The sequence below is a fragment of the Egretta garzetta genome, unplaced genomic scaffold (genome assembly GCF_000687185.1).
Source record: "Egretta garzetta isolate BGI_Z169 unplaced genomic scaffold, ASM68718v1 scaffold44, whole genome shotgun sequence".
NCBI classification, from domain to species: Eukaryota; Metazoa; Chordata; class Aves; order Pelecaniformes; family Ardeidae; genus Egretta; species Egretta garzetta.
In genome coordinates, this window is record NW_009259490.1 from 58,879 (window position 1) to 79,961 (window position 21,083).

Sequence of the window (21,083 nt, forward strand, 5' to 3'; positions counted from 1 at the left end):
TGTGCTGTTAGGTAAGCACACATTTCCTACACGTGTACATCGAAAAATGAGTCAACTTGTTCCAAAATCATCCCATTGCCCTCAGAGATGAGTTGGTCCAGCCCTCCCTTGTGTTCATCAAACCCTTCTTTGCCCCTCAGCAACAGCCCCTGGCGCTCTGGGGATGAATAGAAGTTGGCCCCGTTCCCAGTTACTTATGCTGAGTACATCCCCAATTGCAGGCTTGCCACGGATGCATAAACCCTTTGTCTCTAAGCCACATGCACTCATCCAGCCTTACCAACGAACCCGGAGGTTCACAAGGCTATTTATGCCTGTAACCGTTGTCCCAAATTATCAGTACGAGCCATCTGGTTATGGCAATAGCCATAATCCTGTGTGGCTCCTGCTCATCAATCTGAAGGATAACGACAGGACCCCAAAGCTGCTCACTTGCTACATCATAGCATCCCACAGCATCTTTTTTTCTGCGCCTTCATCCTTTCCAGATATAAATATTAAAACAAAAATACCGCTCCCCCCAGCAACCAAACAGAGAGGTTGAAGATGGGAGGCTACATGAACCAAGGAGCCTCTCATGCACGTAGGTGGCTGTTTCCAGAAAAGCTCTCGAAGGTGCCGCTGGGAGAGCCTGTGTGAGGGAGAGGAAGGAACCAGCTGCAAACCAGTGAGGCCTTCAGCAGCAGTGGAAAGCTGGCTGCAAAGGAAAACGACTCTCAAATCAACTTTTGTGCGCTGGAGAGCGGGCAACCCCAGCTGCAATCACTGCCACAAAGTTGGCATTGAATCTGCTTCCAGGGAGCTCAGGATTGCTTTCATTTTTTGTCACTGTTGCTTTTCGTTTCTTGCTTTCTCCCTTTTTTCCCCTCTTCTGTTGGTAAGTGGGAAAAAAAAAAAAAAGGAAACTGAGAAATAAACATTCTCAGTCCTGTTTCTGGGACCTTCCTTCAGGCTGTGTTGGAAGGGCTGAGGTACAGATGTGGCTCTGGCCAGGGTTCAGGTGCAGATGTGGCTGTGGCAGGGGGAGCAGGGGCACAGCCCCACCACCTCCTGTATCGAGTAGCTCCAAGTTGCAGTGTAAACTGGGTTCACCCATCTGGCCATACCCTCTCCAAAATTTGGAAGCGAAAAAGGGTTTCAAGCTTTGTCCAAGGTGTTTTTTGCTTCTCCTGTGTTTCTTTTACGCAGCTCAGCTGGGTACATTTGAAAACTTTGACCTTAATGTACTGGAGGAAAAAAGTCCCAGCACGATGGCAGAGTGTCATGATAACATATACTGTTTCCCAAGATTACTGGTGCTTTCAGAGGTTGTATATTCCTTTGTCATGCTGTACCACTTGCTGTACAGTCCATGAAGTACCAGAACTGCGTTTCAACGACTCTCAGCGGCTTTATCAGCTCTTTATAAAATGCTGCTGTATAAATAAGTAAAACTAATTTGCACAAATTCAGTTCATGTGGCGGTGTCACATGCCAGTATTGAGTGTAAGCGCTATGAATAGGGCTCTTGAGGAGGATGGGCTCAGTTTGAGCGCTCGGCAGGGCTTGGTGCTAACGCACAGTCGTTTACAGAGCAGCCAGCTGCAGGCAGGCCTGTGAAGAAGCTCCCTCCCTCCCAAGCCTTGCATCACTGAAAGAAAAAAGTGAACTCTAAAAAGTTGAAAAAAAAAAATAATAAAAAATCCCCCTGCACCCCCCCACCAGCAGCCATCTGAATTTGCTTTTGCAATTGGGTTTGCAGGCAGAGCGAAGCAGCAGCAGCGAGTGGAGGCGCTTGCGGTGTTTTTCCTCTGTCTGCTGGGCTTGGGTTGTCGGGGGGTTTCTGTGAACCTGTTTTTCTAAAAGCCAGCGTCATGCTGGCGGGTTCTGGTGCAGCTGACCTCTATGGGTATGATTCACCGGGGGACGCTGGAGCCAACGCGGCTTGAGCCACCTCCCAGCCCCGGCTTTGGTCGGCCATCCCTTCCCAGCAGGACTCGGCAAGCCCAGTCCCCGGGACTTCGAGCCTGCTTCTCCCGGGGAGATGCCTGCCAGCCTTCCAGCAGCTCCACCTTAAAACCCCTTGTGTTTTATAGAAAGCGATGGAGAGTGATGAGAGGAGAGGACAGACCGTCATCCTCATCACCTCCCACCTCCGCCTGGAGGGCTGGCGACCAGGGGTGTGAAACGATGAGCATTGAGGCAGGCTCTAAACATCCGAACACCCAGGGTCTCCAGGAGATTTGGGAGAGCAGATGGGAGTCCCTCACCTGCTGGGGACTGCGGGATGGCCGCTGACGTGGTACTCCAGGCTGCGTGGCTCGGGTTTGCGTGGCAACCCCCCTGCCCTCCTCCCAGCCAGCGCAAAAATGATGGACAAACTGTGGGAATAAAATGAACGTCATTTTACGGGTGAAGTCCTAGTTAGCTTTTAACCACTTAATCTTATTTTCTTGTGGGAAATATGACAGAAATAGCTTAGATTTCCAATTTACCTGTGGTGGTAAAAAAAACCCCAAACCAACAGCAGCATCACCAAAAATCTTTAAATAGGACATTTTGGAGCTGCATGAAAAGAAGCTCAGAAATCTATCCTAAAGGAGGCTAATAGTCCCAGAGCATGTAAGAATAATTTCCTAGGCTGCCAACACCCCACAATGGAGTTTTTCAAGGCAGGGACTGAGCAAGGGCAAGCGGCAGGGCACAGGCTGGCCTATGGCAGTGGGAAAGTAGGGCTCCATCGCCTCAGGAGAGGCCCCCCTGTGCCCCTGGGGAGCCAGCCAACGCCTTCATTTTGAGTAGAAAAAATAATATTAAGAACCTCATCCACATATCTAAGGGGACCTCTCCAGAATATGTTTTCTGTGGGTGCTGCTCATCCGAAAATCCCTGTGCCCAGCTCTGCAAATTCAGCCGAAGCACCGATAACCCCGGGGGGGTTACGTTTGCCTCGCAGCCTTTGGGCCAGGATGCGGCAAGCAGAGACCTGTAGCTGCATCTGAAGTTCCTCTTTCTAATGAACTCAGCAAACGGTTCCCGTCTGCGGGGTCTGTCTCTCTGCCGTCTTTAAATATTTATGTCAACGTGTCTATGGCGATGGGTCAGGTTATATAGAGAGGAGGGGAAAGCAGGGGGCAGTGGGGAAGGACAGCGTCAGCTCCCACCGGAGCTGTGGCAGAGGGAGAGCAAACCCGAGCGTGCTTCCCCATCCAGCCCAGACGCTCCGTCTTCTCAGCTCAGGCTCTGCTGCTTGCGAGCCCGGAAAGTGAACGTTCATTTTCCTCAGGGCATCAGGGAGGGCCGAGCCGCAGCTGGGCTGAGCTGCGCTTTGCGTGATGCCACGTGGGAGAGCGAGAGCCCAGCCCATCCATGCAGAGAGCTGCTGTTGTATAATCAATGTATAATTCATCGGTAGGTGAATAAAGACTAGGATAGCTTATTGCTGATGTAACGGGGCCAAAAAGAAAGTGAGCCCATCCGTGAGCAAGCTGGTGCACACGGGGGTTAAACAATAGCACTTAGTGATGCCGGAGGGGAGGGAGAGGGGATTTTGCCTTGGGATAACATAAACAACCCAGCCAGCCAGCTGCCCGTGTCTCCAGGGAGAGCGACTCAGGGACAGCGACACAGGGACATGCATCATCCCAGCCAAAACGCAGGGAAGGACCTTTCCTTTTTGCTTGCTGGAGTCTAAGGGAATAGCATCTGGTAGACAGGAGGCTATTAGCTGTGGGTGGGCACCGCTGGGCTTGGCTGAAAGTATTTCTCCCAAGATGTGCAGATTCCTCACAAGCTCAGCGACCGCCCTGTACCTCTTCCAGATAAAGAGATGTTTTGGTTTTTTCCTCATGCCCCCCTGGTAGTGGTAGACATGCAGATTGGCCCCGGGCATTAATTTGTTTGACGGACCCCTAAAATGCTGGGGGACTAAAGATAGCGCTGGATTTGTTCTGGGGGTGAGAGGGACAGCCCGGCAGAGCGTGGGGCAGCCTCCCCATCAGGCCTGCGGCCAGTTACGGGCCTGGCAGCTCCGGCTGAAAGCTGCCAAAAAGGGGATCCTAGTAGAGCACGGTTTTAAGCAACATCTTCTCACTATTGTCTATTGTACAAGTTCTTGATAAGAACCGAGAAGTTGCCTTGAGAACCAGCTAAACCGACCCTGTAGTTTGGACAAGAGCCAAGGAGCAACTGAGTCTGCGCAAGAACAAGGGGTTACTAGCGGTGACGAAGAGGAATCATCGGCCTTCATCCCCCATGACCCCCACGACCACCACCAGGAGACACTGTGCAAGCACAGTTGGGAGGAGTTTATGGAAACGACTTCTTGGGGCTAATTTTAATACGAAGCAAGGACAAGTCATGCATATGTATAGGTGTATTTGGGAATCTTATGTATATGTAACACTGTCGTAGAACTTCAAGGCAAGCTACCACACACGCGCGCACGACTTTGGTGGGACTACCCCCCGTGCTGCCCAGCGCTGAATAAACATACCTACTTTACAATCTTACAGATTGTGGAGTCCGTTTTCCGCACGTCACTGCAAAGCATGCACCACATGTGTTTTTCCAAAACACCCTCCGAGGCAGCTCCGGGGCTCCCCCTCCTCGCTCCAGTGCTCGCCCCCACCGTCCCACCTGGTGCTACGTCTCTCAGCAGACGAGGTTGATGCTCACTGCCGGTCACTCAGCCTCCCAGAAGAGGAACTACACGGTTAAGAAAAAAATCCCTTTTCAGCCCGATATAGTATTTTGTTAAAAGAGTGAACTGCAGTGACACTTCATGTGACAGTGGTAGGGCATGTGTGAGCCGACCGTGTATTCAAAGCAGCTTCTGACCTTACCCGCCTCCGGCTGTGCTGGCGGGAATCTGCGTGGAGCATCTACCACCTCTGGCTGTGTTTCTAGAGGAGAGCTGCTTTTGCAAATGCATTGCTTCTGCACCTGGTTATAAAAAGCTATGTCTATCAACTGTTTCTTCAAAAAACCATTTCCTATGTCTGCAGCTCAGAAACGCAGCTTTACCTTGGCAGGAGGTGGCTTCCTTCCCACCCCAGTGCTGCAAAGGTCCACCCAAACTTACCGCCTTGCAAGGCTTTGGAAGGACTCGCCCAGCAGTGTCTCCTCTAGGAGCTCGCTGCAGGCGCGAGCCGGAGCTGCGCAGCAAGGGGGCTGTGGCATGAGGAAGCTGGGCTTTGTCAGCAGTGGGAACTGGCAGACACGCGGTTAGTAGGGCAGGAAACAGCAACGCATTTTGGAGCCAAGCCAGCACACCACAAGGCTGAAAGATTCCCACTGTCCTCACCACCAAATCCCTCTAGAGAGTCAGGAAATTGCTTAACCTGGGCTTTTCACAAGTGCTCCGAGGTCCTCAAGTTTTTTTCAGGGTACTGAAAAACCCGATTTGCAGAAGCCCTGAGCATCCTCAGCTGCTACGCAAGGCTGCGCCCTGCTCACCTGCAGTTCCGCATGAGAAAAAGCGGCATCTGCTGCCCTCGGAGCAGGCACTGGGAAGGCTCCCATGGGCTGTAAGCAAGCTGTGGTTGGGCCACCCCCGGGCACACGGTGAGCCCCACATAAAGCCTCTGGGGAGATTCATGCTCACGCTGGCAGAGCAGGACCCAAGCGGCGCGTGGGCAATGAAGGATGGAGAGCAGCTCAAAAGGCTTCAAGCTGCTAGCACAGACTGATGCTCCCCAGTATTACCTGTGGGTAATTGCCTGGCCTGAGGTTGCTCCCTCTTCTCAGACCCTTAGTTAGAGCTGGGGGGGTTGTCTAAAATAAAAGGAAAAGGGTAACACATGAGCACAACCCATAGAGGCCAATCTGCCACTGCCCAGCTGGCCTTAGCAGAACTAATTGATAATTGCTGGAGCTTAACTGACAACTAATTGGAGCCAATTCACAATGAAATATTTAACTTTGCACCTTTGGTATCTCTTTGATTTTCTTTTTTGTTCTTGCCTATGCCTACATAAATAGGGATTTCTTTCCTACTGGAGTTGGAGTGTTGACATGCTTGTAACTGCTGGCTTCTGCCTGTGCAAGCCCCGGGAAGGCTCAGCGGGTCTGCAGGTGTTTCCTAGCCTGGCTGCTGGCTTTGTATCCCCACTGCTCAACTGCATGCTCTTAACCCAACAAAATCTCTCTCTTACTCTTTTCAACACTGGGTAAATCTTGTCGGTGCTTACAAATAGGTTCCTGGGGTTTTGCTCTGGTCGCAGAAGAGCTGTAACCCGCCCATAGCAAGCAGCAAATTACGGACTGGTAAGTGCAAGCACATTGACTGCAGGACAGGGATTTTTTGTGGGCACAGGTGTAAAAAAACCCACCCGACACCTGCCTGCCTCGCAGCTTCCAGCCAGCCAGCCCCCGGTGCTGCCATTTCTACGACTACGACCAAAATGGTAATGCGGCACTTTTCTGCAACAGGTTTCTAAAAGCTGAGTCATCGAAGGTATCTGCTTTGCTGCTCCTGAAAATGACAACGGGGTGCCATCGCAGGGCAGCAGGAGCCCCTGCCGCCAGACACAGCACGAGCTCCGGAAGGAGAGCGCGTCCGGCCGGGCACTGCTCTGCCACCCACTCGCATTAAAGGTGCTGCTCCTTGCAGGGGAACCCTGGCAGCGGTGAAATGGGAATGAAGATCATGAGATGGCCAGTGTATACACACAGAAAAAGCTTTGCTTTTTTTTTTTTTTTTTAATTATGGTTTTTTGGAGTATTTTTTACCAAAAAAATGACCTTAATTCCCATGGTTGGCAAGAAATTGCACTCCTCCAGTCTCCTGCTTATTGGGAAAAAGAAATGATGACTCTCCAGGTGCATTATCACCTTATGAGATGGTTTGGTGCAGGTCATGTCCTCATCCCTGCCGCAAGCAGCAGCAATCATTACACGGGTGTGAAAACAGCAGCTACGCACATCTACATGGGCAGTGCTGGAAAGGTGCTTGCTTCTGATGACGTTTCAGTGGTTGCAAGCGATTCAAGGGAAACAAGAGCCGGGGAGGGGGACACGATAGCCTTTCAGGTTTCTTTATCATGTGTATGCCTCATCCCCTTACATTAAAAAACTGACCCAGGAAGGAGGGGCACCTAAAGCTTTAGCAGTCCTGGTGGGGAAGCTTTAGCAGAGATCTTTTCTACTAGTTGATGAGGCTTAAGCAGGTAACCCCCACCAATAACATAGGCTCTGCTGATGTGCTGGATCTCCAGTGGTTTTTGATGGGGCAGAACATCATCAGTTGTCCAGCCAACACAGAGGGGTGGGCAAGACCTGTCTACATAGTGCTCAAAAAAAGTGAAACTGTAGAGATGTTTTTTTCCTATAAACACTCCTGCCTTTATTGCTTAAATGCATCCTTAAGCTTTTTTCCTTACCCCTGCTTGCATTACTGCTTGCGAGGTACCTGCCTGCTGCCCCAGTGGCTGGCTGAGGGTAGGACAAGGCTGACGAGCAGCTCCTTTTCCTCCAAAGGACCAAGGCCATCCTCTCCCTCTCGGGTGCTACGGCACGCTGCTGGGACAGGCGGGCACCATCTGCCTGGGGAATATCTCCTCCCAGCACTGACAGAATTACTGAGGGCTCTCCATGACGCAAACCCCCTGATCAATGCAGGCAGCCTCATATGCACAGCAGGAAAAGAGAAGGAATGACAGCCTTCTGCAAGAAATTAATCTTTATTGAAGCAACCATGAGTCACATGAGCTGCCAGCTGGCCTGAGCAATAACAATAGCAACCGGACAAGAGCAGCTGGAGCTCACAAGGGAGACTGTCTCTCTCCAGAGAGCAATGTACTTAACAGTACATATATACATGGACGTGAATCTTTTCCCACTGCTAGGAAGTGGGTATGTTGGCCAGTGCACATCACCACTAAATCCCTGCTAGGCTCAGGCACGTTGGTGACTGCCAGGAGGTAGCTTGAGTAACACTCTGGAAGAGTTTGAACTTGATCCGGCTTCCAGTGGAGTCAATGGCAGAGCTTCACCGGTTCCAAGGGAGTGGGATGAGGAACAACAGCCCTTTCCCTCGCCCCCAGAGCCGAAAGGCTGGGAGCGCTAGGCTTGTTCAGCCTGAAGAAGAGAAGACTGAGAGGGGACCTCATCAACACATACAAATATCTTAAGGGTGGATGTCATGAGGATGGATCCAGACTCTTCTCAGTGGTGCCCAGTGACAGGACAAGGGGCAATGGGCACAAACTGAAGCAGAAGAGGTTTCAGTTGAATATGAGGAAGAACTTCTTTACTTTGAGGGTGACGGAGCACTGGAACAGGCTGCCCAGGGGGGGTGTGGAGTCTCCTTCTCTGGAGATATTCAAAGCCCTCCTGGTCAAAGTCCTGTGTGACATGCTCTAGGTGAACCTGCTTTAGCAGGGGGGTTGGACTGGGTGATCTCCCGAGGTCCCTTCCAACCCTTGCCATTCTGTGATCCAGAGCAAGTCTTTCCAGTGCAAGGTATTTACAGCCATGTCCCAGTGCTAACCAGGTGCTGTATGCTGTACTGCTGTTCTTGCACATGCAGCATCCCCTGCCTGAGGGCCAGGACCCATCCTGAACACCAGCATGGGGGTTTCCACATTTATCTCAATAAAAAAATATCTACTCACTGTTTTTCATGGCTAAAAACCACAACGAAGGAGAGGCGTGAAAGCTGTTGCTGGTTCCACAGACATTTCACGTAGCCGTATAGTTTACGGCAGGGGTCCCAGCAGGTACTAAATCTATGGCAAGGATGGGGTTTCAGCTCAGAAGCAGCTCTGCCTCCTTGCAATGAGGGCAGAGCACGCCTGGGAGCTGGCATTTGAGCTAGACAGAAAGTAGAGTTCTTCAGCTGATTGACGTGTTCTAAATTTCTGTTTATTATTGATAAAGTGATGTAAAGAGGACGTGGAGTTGAACATTGTATTGTTTGACCTGGCTAGAGATCAGTCCTGTTCTCTTACAGATTTAAACTTCAGCCCTGCGTGTATGTGTAATATCAAAGTCCTTTTGTATTGCGGAGCGGTGCGGTGGGTTAGCAAAGCTGGATAAACACAGAGCTAAGGCTGGGGAGTTGAACGAGCCCCTGTGAAATCAGTGTGGCATCAAGCTCTAGGAGGCTGACTAAATCCTATGAATTAAAAAAATAATGGTGTACTGCATCAGCAAGGTGGAGTAACAGCAGGATACGTCCTTACGCCAGCCATTTGTTTCAAAGCTCATGCACTACTTTCTGATTCCCCCCCCCCCCCCGAACTCTACCAAAAGCTCTTTAAGTCTGGCAATATTTGAAAACAGGGGAAAAAAAAAAACAGTCGTTGGTCATCGGACGCCTACACACTCGAGCATGGTCAGAAACGTGCCCAAAGTCGATCATTACGAGTGTCCAGGCTGGGAGAGCACGTTTCCCATCAGCAATGACACACTTGGTGTCCATCTATTTGCTGATAGCACAATATCGGCCCTGGGCTGCGATGCAAAGCCATCCTCCTGGAAGCATTACGTCTTTGGGGGTCAACGGGGAGCAGCTCAGATGACAGCACAAGAGAAGTTCGGTTTAATGCTGTGATTTTTGCTGGGCTTTTCTCTCCATTTTTGTCCTAAGGGGCTCTTTGTGTCCCCTGGCGAAGCGATCTGCACCTCCCAGCCCAGGTGCGTGCCTCAGTCCTTGCCTGTTTTCGGTGAAGGTGTGGAACTGCTCCTCCTCAGAGCATCGGCTGCTCTGACCGGCTTGGAAATGCACGACAGCTAGTAGCGCAGGAAAGGGAAACACACGCCACACGTCCCACCGCCTGACCCCACACAACGCCTTCCCAGGGGATTTTGTGGGTACCTTCAGACATCTTCCTGCACCAAGAGCTGGGCCCCACCTGGTAGGGATGCCCAGGTGATGGGTTTCTACCTCTCCCGCAGGATGTATTTGCCTTTCCGGTCCAGGTTGCTGCTGAAGTGGATGGAGAACCAGAGGAATGAAGTCAGGATCATCCCGTAAACCTGAAAGCAAATAAATGAGGCGGGCACACAATTAGATGCTGAACTGATTATGGTGTTCCATCTGTGCAAATAAGTGATCATAAGTGTTGCCTGTTAGTCCACTCGGCACTTCTCATTTTATGTATCAGGATGCCACATTTTTCTTAGGAGAGCAGTTTTCCACTAAAATGGCGAACACTGATTCCAACATGGGAGAAGAAAAAAAAAAAACCCCAACATGCAGTTAAAGCACCCAACTGGAATTAGCACGGTATGGCTCAAACCTGGTCCTAAAAATACCAAGAAATGAGGTGAAACCAGGAAATTCAGATTTCAAATTCCTGCCACAAAGCATTCCTCTATGAAAACAACTGTACCTCTCACAAGCCTCTTGTGAAGATAATATAGGGAGAAAAAAAAACCCCAAACCTTATATATTGTTTGGAGCAAAAGCTGCAACAAAATGGAAAACCTCCTAGCAAAACCCACCCCCTGCCATGCACGTGCAGGGGACAGGATAGCGCCGCTGCGCTGTGACACCCTGCCTGGTGCATCTCACATCAGGAGTGACACGGTTGGAAGGGAAGGAGAGCAAGGGCTCTGACAAGGTGCTATTTCCTACAAGCTCTGCCTTAACATGCAAGCACCTTTGCTTGCAGCCTGATCTGGGGGCGTGCGTGTGCCGTTGGCCGAGGGACAGTGACATCAGAGCAGCTATAGCATCAGCGTGCTCTCCCTTTGCATCCTGCCATCACAACAGTGAGCCCTGCAGTGAGATTTCCTCCTGTACGCGCTTCAAAGACAGCCACCTTATCTAGCCACAGCATCAAGCTGTGAAAAAAAAAATATATATAATAAAAACGCTCCTGCTTTTGTCTGAATATAGCTGCAGTGAAATTCCTCCTATACCTGAGAAAAATTAGAAAGCCACACCAAATATTCACACACAACTTTACATTTATACCTCCACAGCAATGCCCAATGGTTTTCCTCATTCACTACTAACAGCATAAAATGCAGAAGTATTTGTTCCTCTGGGTTTTATTTAGAAGAGCCTTCTAACCCATAACTGTGCCCAGGTGGGCACAAGTGGCAAAACAATCTCCAAAGACACATTGAGTCAGGAAAGGTCACCCCAGCTGGGGAGCAGCAGGGAGGTACCAGAGCAGATCAAACCTCCCTTGGTGATGAAGGAATGGGTCTCCTGGCGTGTACCCTTTCCTGGCATGCTTCATCACACACGCAAGGCCCTCATGTAGAGGCAAGGACAGTGATGCACCTCTGCCAAGCAGTGGGTGGCCACTCATACAAGCAAGCTTGTTTTAATTGGCAGCACTCTCCAGCACCGAAGGGACTGTCCCCATGCAGCCACCAAGCCCCCTCACCACTGAAGGACACGCTCCTCTCGCAGCAATTAATTTTCTTTTGTCCTCCCCCAAGTAAGACTCACAAATTCAGTACAGACCCTTTCTACACAAGCCATCCTCCAAAGAAGATCTTAGCCCTCCTTCTGCAAGATCTTCCTTCAGAGGCGGCGCCTGGGAGCCCAGGCAACACGCTCTGCTCCTCTCCTTTGCAGCCTGCTCCTCATGAGCACGTGCTTCACCCACCTGCTGCCCGAGATGGACCTGACTGGGTTCTTTAGTGGTCACTGCTAGGATGAGACCTTCCCTTCCTGCACAGCTCTCCAGCTCCACTGCTGGTGCTCAGTAGCTTTCAAGACCTTCCAGCTCCGGCTGCACACAGCTACTTCCCAGGCTGAGCTGGGAGGCAGCCAGCGAGCGCTGGGCAAGGAGAGGCAGCAAGTTTCCTAAAATACGGAGCTTTTACTGTATCTCCTTTTCTGCAATTGTTGCTGGCTTCCTAACTGATCCGCAAGCCCTGCGCCAGGTGACATGGCCTCTCGCTTGCAGGAGAAGACATGCAGGTGTATGAAATGCAAACACTGCTCCAGCCCACTCCCACTGCTCCCTGCTGCCACGCCTTGTTTGGGCAGACAAACTGTGCAGTGAGCCTATTCCTGCAGGAAAACCCCTCCATCCATCAGCCTAGCCAAGTCAGGGCCTGGCCCTTTCCTAATTTCCATGGTGGTGTCCACCACTGCTTGTTTCCCTGCTGCCCATCTCGTAAATCACCCCAAACCCTAGCCTCTTGGGGGCTAATTTAGAACGCGCTTTCCTCGCTGGAGCCTGCCTCTTGGGACCAAAATGTGAAGGAACAGACATAGCTACCGTGAAGCCGATGGTGATGCCCAGGAGCGTGGAGACAAAGTCCATGTGCTTCTTCAGAAAGTCCTGGATCTCTTGCAGGCAGTCCTGGGAGGAGAGAGACAGCCCTTGCAGCATAGCAGCAGCTTGGGGAGCGGGGCTTCGTCCCCCCCAACAGCCCTTGCCACAACCCCAGAAAGGAAGGGAGGCAAGAGGGGGCTGCAGCATTGCACAGCTGGGCTACCCCATGGGCAGCTTCCCTTTTCTCTGCTGCTTGCTGCAACTTGGGATGACAAACACCTGCGGTCTATTTTCTATTCTGACAAAATGCCTGTGATTTTCTTGGTATGATGAGTTTTGGACTGTGGGGGATGTGTGTGAACAAGGTAATGTGGTCACGCACAAACTTTTTCCTTTCCACCCAATGGAAAAGTGAAAGAGGAAAAGGAAAAGATGGAAAAGCAGAGCACACCGTAACGCTAAATACATTCTCCAAAGATACTCACAAGCAGCTCAACTTTGCAAAGCATCACAAGCATTAACACACATTAGCCTTAAGTATGCCAGCGGCCCCATGGAAATCCAGGAGGCGTCGGCCAAGAGAGCCATTTCAAAAATGCAAGAGCATGCCCTTGAAGAAGTGATTTGCAGAGTGAGGTAAGACTGCTCAAAGCCAGGGAGTGAATGCACTGCAACTACCAAACCGCGGTTCCCCAGACTGCCAAACGCATCCTCCCACCCACCACCGGAGGAAATGCGAGCCATTAGCAGGGGGGAAGTCACCCCCACGGTGCCGGTTTTGCTCTGCTCTCCCTTCCTGCTCTTTGAGCAGAGCTGGACCCTGCCTCGAGATGTGATGCTCCCGGCGGCAGCACTTTGAAACACCGCCCCGTGGACTGACGCGTGCCTGCTCATCGTGGCGTCCCATTAGCACTTGACATCTTTGCCTGACAACTATGTTTTTGTATAGCTGTAGCAACATGGTTTTGTTTTTCCTAGGGACAACACACATATTGATGCTGGCAGCTTTAGCCACTTCAGCTGATTTGGCTGCTCCAGTGGAAGAAAAATAATCACAATAGATTTGCTCAGAGGGTACGGACTCCATGTTGTGGCTTCAGCACACCAATCTTGTGCTGCTAGCTTCTCCATCGGCCTCACCGAGATACTGTGAAGAGGAGGAATGAAGTGTACTTGATGAAGCTGCTGCTGGGCATCGCCACCCTGCTTCATGAGTTTCCCATTTTGATACCTATTCAACACCCTGGGAAAGAGGAATTGCAGCAAATTCCACGTTTGTTGTTAGTGGGACACTTTTTAAGCCTCAGAAACTGCTGTCACAGGGGAAAGTCCAACAGGTTTTTTTTTTCCTGAGCTCAGGCACATGCCCATGATATCTCACACTCTCAGAAGAGGCAAGAGATGAGGAGGAAGCTGGAGGGAAGTGACAGGCTGCAAACACAAGCACTTCAAAGGCTTTTCAGAGATGCGAAGGAAACTGCATCTGCAAGTCTGAGATCTGCTGATCCACCGGGGCTCCTCCAGCGAGCAAGCTGCTTCCTTACCGAAACAACAGAACAACCCCCCACCCTAGCAACTCCGAACATGCAAAAGCCACAATGCTCATTAGCATTTAAACACCAGTGACGTTTTAACCATTAGCGAGTAGCGGCACAACCCCATGGTGGGGTGGAAGAAACCTTTCCCTTACCTGTCCTGCATCACGCACCTGGCTGGACAGGCACGTCTTGCGCTCGACATTGGCCGTGTCCCCGAACGGAGAGCGCTTCCCACAGCACAGGAACTGGAAGAGAGGGAGAGGTCTGCCAGCTCCCCACCAGGGCTGCCCGCTTGCTGCCCACTGCTGCAGCAGGAGGCATCAGTGATGGGCCACCCCTCCTCCCTGCTGCCCCAGGCAGGGCCCAACAACCAGGGCTGCAGGGAGCAAAGTACATCAGTATGCAACCGACAGCTGTGGCAATGGAGATTAAACTCTGAGGTGGATGGATATGGCCCCAAACTTGCCCGTGCTCCTCCAGCACTGCTGCCTGGGGCCAGGGCCAAGCCCTCCCTCCATGGTCACACCAGCTCTCAGTTCTCACAACTCTGGAAAACCCAGGGATGCACAGACTCCTGGTTCCAGTGCTTGTCACGGGCTGGGGCAAGTCCCCAGCAACACCCACTGCGGAGCTGGTTCCCTATAGCCAGGGGACACCAGCCAGCTTGGAGCCCTAGCAGAAGGGGGGCAGTGGGGAAAGGAGTAGAAGGACTGTTTCTCCATCCAGGTTGTTAAAATAAATGGCTGATGAAGCTGGGTATCATGCCTGGTTCTCCTTGCCAAAGGGGACTCTGGGCATGCTGCTCCGCAACCCCGCAGAGCAAGCACCACCACACCTGGTCATGGCTCTGGGGGCCACCACCATTGTTGCAAGGAGAAACATTTGCCCTTCTCTGCATTTTGAGAAGCGCGGATGAAAACAGCTTCAGAAAGTACTTGTTACAATGATTTCCAAAACCACAGAAGGATAAAGGGAGTTGCATGGGAGGTGCCTGGAACCAGGGCGAGAGGAGATGACCTTCCTGTCCAGCTCTGCTGCGTGCAATGAACTCACTAACCAAACAGGCCCTGCTGTGCAAGGAGACAGCATCTCCTTTACTCAGCGGGGACTTGGGAGTTTCTCACCACAGGGGATGTCCTCATTTATCTCCTGTGGCTTTGAGGGCAAGCATCCTCCCTGCGCTCTGGGCAACCCCCCCTTGCCCACCTACTGAGCTACAGAGAAGTGCCCTGTGCCAACAGCATCCTGGGTGGTGGTTTTGGGGAGCTTGCTAGCAGCCTCCAGCATTGCAAGAGCCCACGTAGCCTCTGGTACTCCTCAGCCATAGGCTCAAGGATAAACAGAAATAACCAAGTCCTGGTATTTCTGCTGGACAATGTGGAATTCCCGCCCCCCTCTCTACCTGCCCGGGGACACCAGAGAGGTGTAGACCCACCGTCTGGTACCACAGATAGGGAGCACAGCAGAGGGCATGCTGAGACAGACAATACATAAATATCGGCTGCAGTGCGGAAGCTTTGAAGACCTCACAACACAGCGATGCTCAGGTGGTGGCCCTTTCCTCTCACTGATAATCTGGCTGGTCAAACCTGGGAAAGGAAGGGTAGGAAGGGAGGAGCAGACTTCACAGCAGGTTGGAGGACTTGGTTCCCAAGGGAAAAGAGCATTGCTGCATCCATGAGGCAGAGCACAGGCGTCGGCCCCAGCCTGCTGAAACCATTGGGAAGACACCCCAGGGCAAGGTGTTCTGCTAAGGCTGAAAGACAACTTACCGCTTCGTGGATGGCAGTCAGCTCGTGCCTCCTGAAGCTGGAGGCGTTCCTCCTCACCTCCTCATACACAAGATCATACACATCCATCACGCTGTCTTCCACCTGCGATGAAAGCAGAGATCTGTGCGTGAAAAGCACTGACTGCAGTCATCTCTGGAGGGAAATACGCTTCTCTCGCACCCCCCCCGAAGGTCTCCCAGATATAGTGAGACAAGTAGTGCAGCTATCGAGCGACCACCATGCAGCAGCAGGAGCCGGTGTACAACCCACCACGCACCAAGGGGCACATCGGCGAGTCCCATGAGAGAGGCTGTGATGCTCCACGTGTACCACCTTCTGCTACGTGTGAACCCTTCGGCATCACGCCAGGGTCTCACCAGCTGATGGCTGGAGCTTCTGGCCAATCTTGCATTTAGGGTCAGAGAAGAACTCTGGTGCCTGTGACTACAGAATCATAGAATCATCTAGGTTGGAAAAGACCTTTAAGATCATCATGTCCAACCATCACGACCAGTGCCAGGCAGCGACGACACCGTCTCCCTGTCCTGATTGGGTGGCTGTGAGGACAGGCACACATGACTGCGAGATGCTAAAACAGAAAGGAGAGAGGACCTCAGATGGCTGGCGTTATCCCAATGACAGAGGAGTTCCTCTGAAGACAGCCAAAAAAACCCAACAGAGCAATTCAGTGGTGAATCAGACCCTAAATATTTACCAAATGTGTGAGAACTCGCAGCTTGACAGATCCCAGCCAACTCCCGCTCGGGTTTCAAAGGGAAAAAAAATGGCAATTGCCTTCAGCGCCCAGAGTGAAAACCTTATTTCTTCCTTTCATTTTCCCTTGCTTCCCTCACCAGCATCCATCCAAGCAGGCCTGCAGGCAGTGCTTGGCTTTCAGAAGGGAAATAATCAATTAGCCAGACAGACGGAGTGGGTGGCCGGGGAGAGACGGGTGCTCCAGGAGCAGGGCCACCTCTCAGCAAGGCTTATCAGCTCAGTCTTAAGGGCCCGTGCTTGGAAAGTACTCTTGGGGAAAAAAAAAAATAAATCCCAACACTGTGTGCTTGGGGGTGAAACCGGGGTCATTCGAGGCGATTGCAATCATCACTGCAATAGTGCTCTACCCCACCTGGCTGTCCAAAATGCAAGCAACTAACAGAGGCTGGTAATCAGGGAGGGGAGAGAGGGAGGTTGAGAAGATTACTTGTATCCGAGTCAGCTCTGTGCTGCCAGGAACAGAGTTTAAAGGCTCACATTGGAATATTTTCCACAGCTCTCGACATGGCATAGAAGTGGAGGGACCTGGGGCTTTCTCTGCATTTACCTGCAGCAAAGCTGCCATCCCCCCAGGCCGCTCCATCGCCTGTCACGGAGCGATCGGTGAGGCAGGAGCAACCCAGCTTTAACGAGAGAGGACTGATGACAGACAGGGCACAGGTATTCTGAGCCAAGGAAAAAATCCTCAGCAGCAAGGTGTGCGATGCTGAGCTGTCCCCCACTGGTGAGGATGCCCATTTTGTCACCTCCGTGTATCAGGGGGCATCGAGCGGGATGGGCGCAGCAGGAAAACAAGATCTCTAGCAGACTTGTGCACCATCCTTCCCCTGAGCAAACCTTAAACTGCAATAAAAAGGAAAACATCCAAGCTTTTCTAACTTCTTGCAGGCCATGAAATAGCTTTCCAGCAGCAGCAATTAAATAAATGGATTCAATAAAAAGAGTGTCCATTTCCACTGAAGAATTGGATTAATAATAATAAAAAAATAATAGTATTTTGACCTCCTCTTGTGGCCTTGTGTTGCTGAGGAAGGAAGGAAGAACAGAGCAGCTGGCTTCTCAGCCCAAGAAATTGTCACCTTTTGCATATCCCAACCCTGATCAAAGATGCAGGAATAAAAAGTATTTTGTGTTGTGACAACATACGTATGGATCTCGGTAAGGTAATGGCCCTGCAGGTGCAATTTTTTTTTGCCTTTTCGTATTTATCATTAGGCTCACTATGCTGAGCTTCCCTCCAAAAGGCCAAAATTTCAATGACTAAAAGAAAAAAAAAACCACAAGTAAAAAAGGAGTACAAGCAAATTGCCAGGTTCAAGCAAGGGTTCTAGTGTTGAAAGCAATCCAGGAGTTAAGGTCTGGGCCAGGAAATGCCAGGAAATGCCGGGCCAGGTAGTTTTAAGCCCTCTGCCTTGCCTGGGCACGTTCCACAAAACCTCAAAGAGACTGGAAAAATGCTCCTTTGACCACTGCAAGTTTTGGGCCGGATCTGGCTGCTTACTTCACAACTGGCTTCAACGTAAACCAAGGTAAGACGAGATTTTGTCCAGTGACGTTTCATCCGCAAAGACCGTCGCGGGCTCCCTAGACGCAGAGCGGGCCCTGACCGCGCCACCAGAACCCACTCGCTGCACGGGGAGGTCAATGCTCATTAGTGGTTTGTCCTGATAATAAGAAGCCTCAGGGCCCAGCTGGGGCTGATGTCCCCCTCAGCAGCTTCTCAGGTGGCCGTGCTGCATTAAGCTGCCTGGGAGGAGGGCAGGAGAGCTGCCCAGATGTTGGCAGCTGCTGGCCACTGCCTGTAGCCCCTACCAGCTCCGTGGCAAGCTCCGGCTGGCTGCGTGAAACCACCAGAGGATCAATTTGACCAGGAGAGGGTCCTGCCTGATTGTGGTGCACATTTGCACCTTCCTCATTATTTTAGGTACCTTGAAATGACATCAAACATTGAGACGAAGGCTGCTTGAAGGAAAAGAGTGGCTGGGAAAGAATCGAAGGAACAAGATTTTTATCACAAAGCTATGTCAGAAAATAATTGCAACTGCTGGAAACAAAAAGGGAAGGAACCACGAGCAGTCACTGTTTCTCAGCCAGCTCAACTACAGTGACGGTGATGATGATCAGGGTAATCCCCAGGTACGTAATGACTACGGAAGACTTCAGTTGCACCCTGTGTCTGAGCTCGCTTGGGAGCTGACTTCAGTTATTCACTGATTTCCCCCCCCATTTTGTCAAGCAGCCTCCAAGAACTGAAAGCACAAAGGTTTAAGTGCAAAATGGTTTATAGCAATCATTTCCTTTTAGAATGTGTGTCTGGGCAAGCCCAAGAGTACAATTTGCTGTTAAGATGTTCTCAGCATTTTTATCTAGCAATTATATCTAGCATTTATATCCAGCTATTATCTGAATACGCTATTCAGGTCCTGGTAAGGGAACATCAAACTACAAACCCATTTTTTAAAGAGTGAATTGACTGTAGTTCCTCCACATCATCTTTCTGATTTTTTTCTAGGATCATTTGATTTCGGAGGGGAAAATTGCTGTCTTCATACAATGTGGCAGTCTGTTTTCAAAGATTACTGCAGAGAGCTTTCTCATTTAAATATTTCAGAAGAGGTATAAGGTACTAAATCTGAGTACGCATCACTGGCTGTTTCCGTCTGTGCAGGAGATCGTGCCACAAATTATAGAAGAGGTCTGGTTTAACAACGGAGACATGCAAGAGCAAAAAAGATTGCACTAACAAACCATCATCTTAGCAACTTTTCTGCCTGGGATGGGGTTATGCTAATACTCAGAGCTGCAGCCAAGCTCTGAAGCACCGGTCACGCATGGCAGTGTCTATCCAGCCAAAAATGGCATGCTAAGTCATGCATGCCTAATGATGTAAAAAATAAAACCTGAAAGCATGAGACAAAGTCACCAGGTGGTTTCATGACCTAGCTTTATCTGCATCATTATTTTATCCAGCAGATGCAAGTTCATCCGTATATTTTCCTTTGATCTGGGACATGGGCATGCTTCACGCTCCAGAAGAGCGAGCCTGCAGCACTGCTACACGCCATCCTCAGATTCCCATCATGCACTCCACTGATGGGCAGCTTTCAGTCCATTGCCTCAAAATAATTTTCTTTTGCCATTTCTTACACCAGGTGTTGGAGAAAAAAAAAAAACCATTAAAATAATCAGGGTGCTTTCTCTCACAGTTAAGCAACAGGTTGCTGTTTGAATGGTTATGCTGACATAACCATTAATAACACACTTTAAGGAAGCCACAGCCGTGCCCCATCGCTTGATTTGGACACGGACCAATGCAATGGACCAATACAGCTGGAGATGAGAAAGTCTGCCTGGGCTTCTTTTTGAGAGGTCTTACCCCCCCACAAACAGTAGCATCATTATGGTCAACTGTGACCCACTGCTGGAGGAATATTACTGGGTGAAGCCCTCCCTTGGGAAGGGGACTGCACCTGCGATGCTCATCAGTAAAAAACACCGAGAGCTGAAGATGGGCTTTGGCTCAAGAAAAATCTCCAGGTTAAGTGATATGGAGGTCACACCTTACAGTCATTCTTTTCCTGGAAGATGCTGGGTGAAATGTTCCAGCTCTAAATTAGTCAAATAATTGCTGCCTCCCATTTCTGTCTGCATTCCTTAATGAAACATTCATTTAGGGATGATATTGATGGGTTGTTGGATACAACAAATGGAAAACCACCACCGAGATTGATGCAGCTGACTCAACAGAGTAGCATTTTGCACTTAAAGTAAAAGAAAGAAGGAATTTTGAGATTGTTTATCATCCTCCAAATCCTTTATCCCCCAAGAAGCAGAATTTATGACTGCAGGAAGGCATTTACTCTAAGCCATTAATGTTCTTGCCCTTGGCTATTAGAAACTAAAACAAATTTCAGTCTTACCTCCTTCAAGAGGTAAATTGACATTTTTTACTTGGGTTATTTGTCAAGGATAACTTTTACCTGTAGCTGGATCTGGAACAGAAAGATCAGACGAGGGGGTCAGCCTTCGGTTCCTGATCCCTTTGCAAGCCAGAGGTGTCAACAAATCCCCCTCCCACTGACAGCAAACACCCATGCCTAGGTAACCTGACCTAGCCACGTTGATATATTGTCATGGTTTAACCCGGCTGGCAACTCGGCACCACGCAGCCACTCGCTCACTTCCCCCTCCCTCAGTGGGATGGGGGAGAGAATCAGGAAGAAAAAAAAAGGTTAGAACCGTGGGCTTAGATAGAGATAGTTTAATAAGAGAAAATAATAATAATAGTAATAATGAGAATGGTAAGAGAATGTACAGAATTTACAAAACAAATGATGCACAATGCAATTGCTCACCACCCACCAACTGATGCCCAGCCTGTCCCAAGCAGCGATCACTCTCCGAGCCCCCGACCAACTAACTCCTCCCAAGCATGACATTTTATGGTATGGAATAGCTCTTTGGTCAGTTTGGGTTAGCTGTCCTGGCTGTGCCCCCTCCCAGCTTGTTATGCACCTGGTTGAGCAGGAGAAGCTCAAAAAGTCCTCAAGTAGTCTGAGCACTACTTGGCAACAACTAAAAACATCAGTGTGTTATCAACATTCTTCTAGTACTAAATCCATAACACAGCACTATGCTAGCTACTATGAAGAAAACTAACTCTATCCCAGCCAAAACCAGGACATATATGTTGGAAAACTAATGTAGTCTCATACTGAGAAAAGCAGCCCAAGACCTACCCAGTGAGCCATCTTTGCAACAGCTGTTGGCCAAAAATCTCTCTGAAGAGCTGGAGCTCAAGGAGAACATAACGAAAGGAGCTGTCAGGA

General features: G+C 50.3%; 1 protein-coding gene and 1 long non-coding RNA gene across 5 annotated transcripts in view; both read right to left on the bottom strand.

Moving 5' to 3' along the window:
* Positions 1–1,823: 1,823 nt before the first annotated feature.
* On the bottom strand, positions 1,824–8,106 carry LOC118452137. Of its 2 annotated transcripts, XR_004841801.1 has the most exons (3): positions 5,686–8,106; positions 4,824–4,923; positions 1,824–4,686 (listed from the first exon to the last, which is right to left on the bottom strand). It is a non-coding gene; the product is annotated as an uncharacterized LOC118452137 (long non-coding RNA). The 2 variants fall into 2 exon arrangements; XR_004841800.1 differs by having other exon boundaries at positions 4,824–8,106.
* Positions 8,107–8,345: 239 nt separating this feature from the next.
* TSPAN32 (tetraspanin 32) overlaps positions 8,346–21,083 on the bottom strand; it is a 35,926-nt gene continuing 23,188 nt past the window's right edge. For 2 of the 3 annotated variants that reach the window (XM_009637282.2, XM_035892855.1), the window contains 4 exons: positions 15,478–15,579; positions 13,858–13,950; positions 12,171–12,254; positions 8,347–9,960 (listed from right to left, as the gene is read on the bottom strand). In XM_009637282.2, coding sequence (XP_009635577.2) covers positions 9,865–9,960; positions 12,171–12,254; positions 13,858–13,950; positions 15,478–15,579 — 375 coding nt within the window. In that variant the 3' untranslated portion in view covers positions 8,347–9,864. Of the gene's footprint in view, positions 9,961–12,170; positions 12,255–13,857; positions 13,951–15,477; positions 15,580–21,083 lie in introns of all 3 variants that reach the window. The other variant, XM_035892856.1, reaches the window with a different exon arrangement.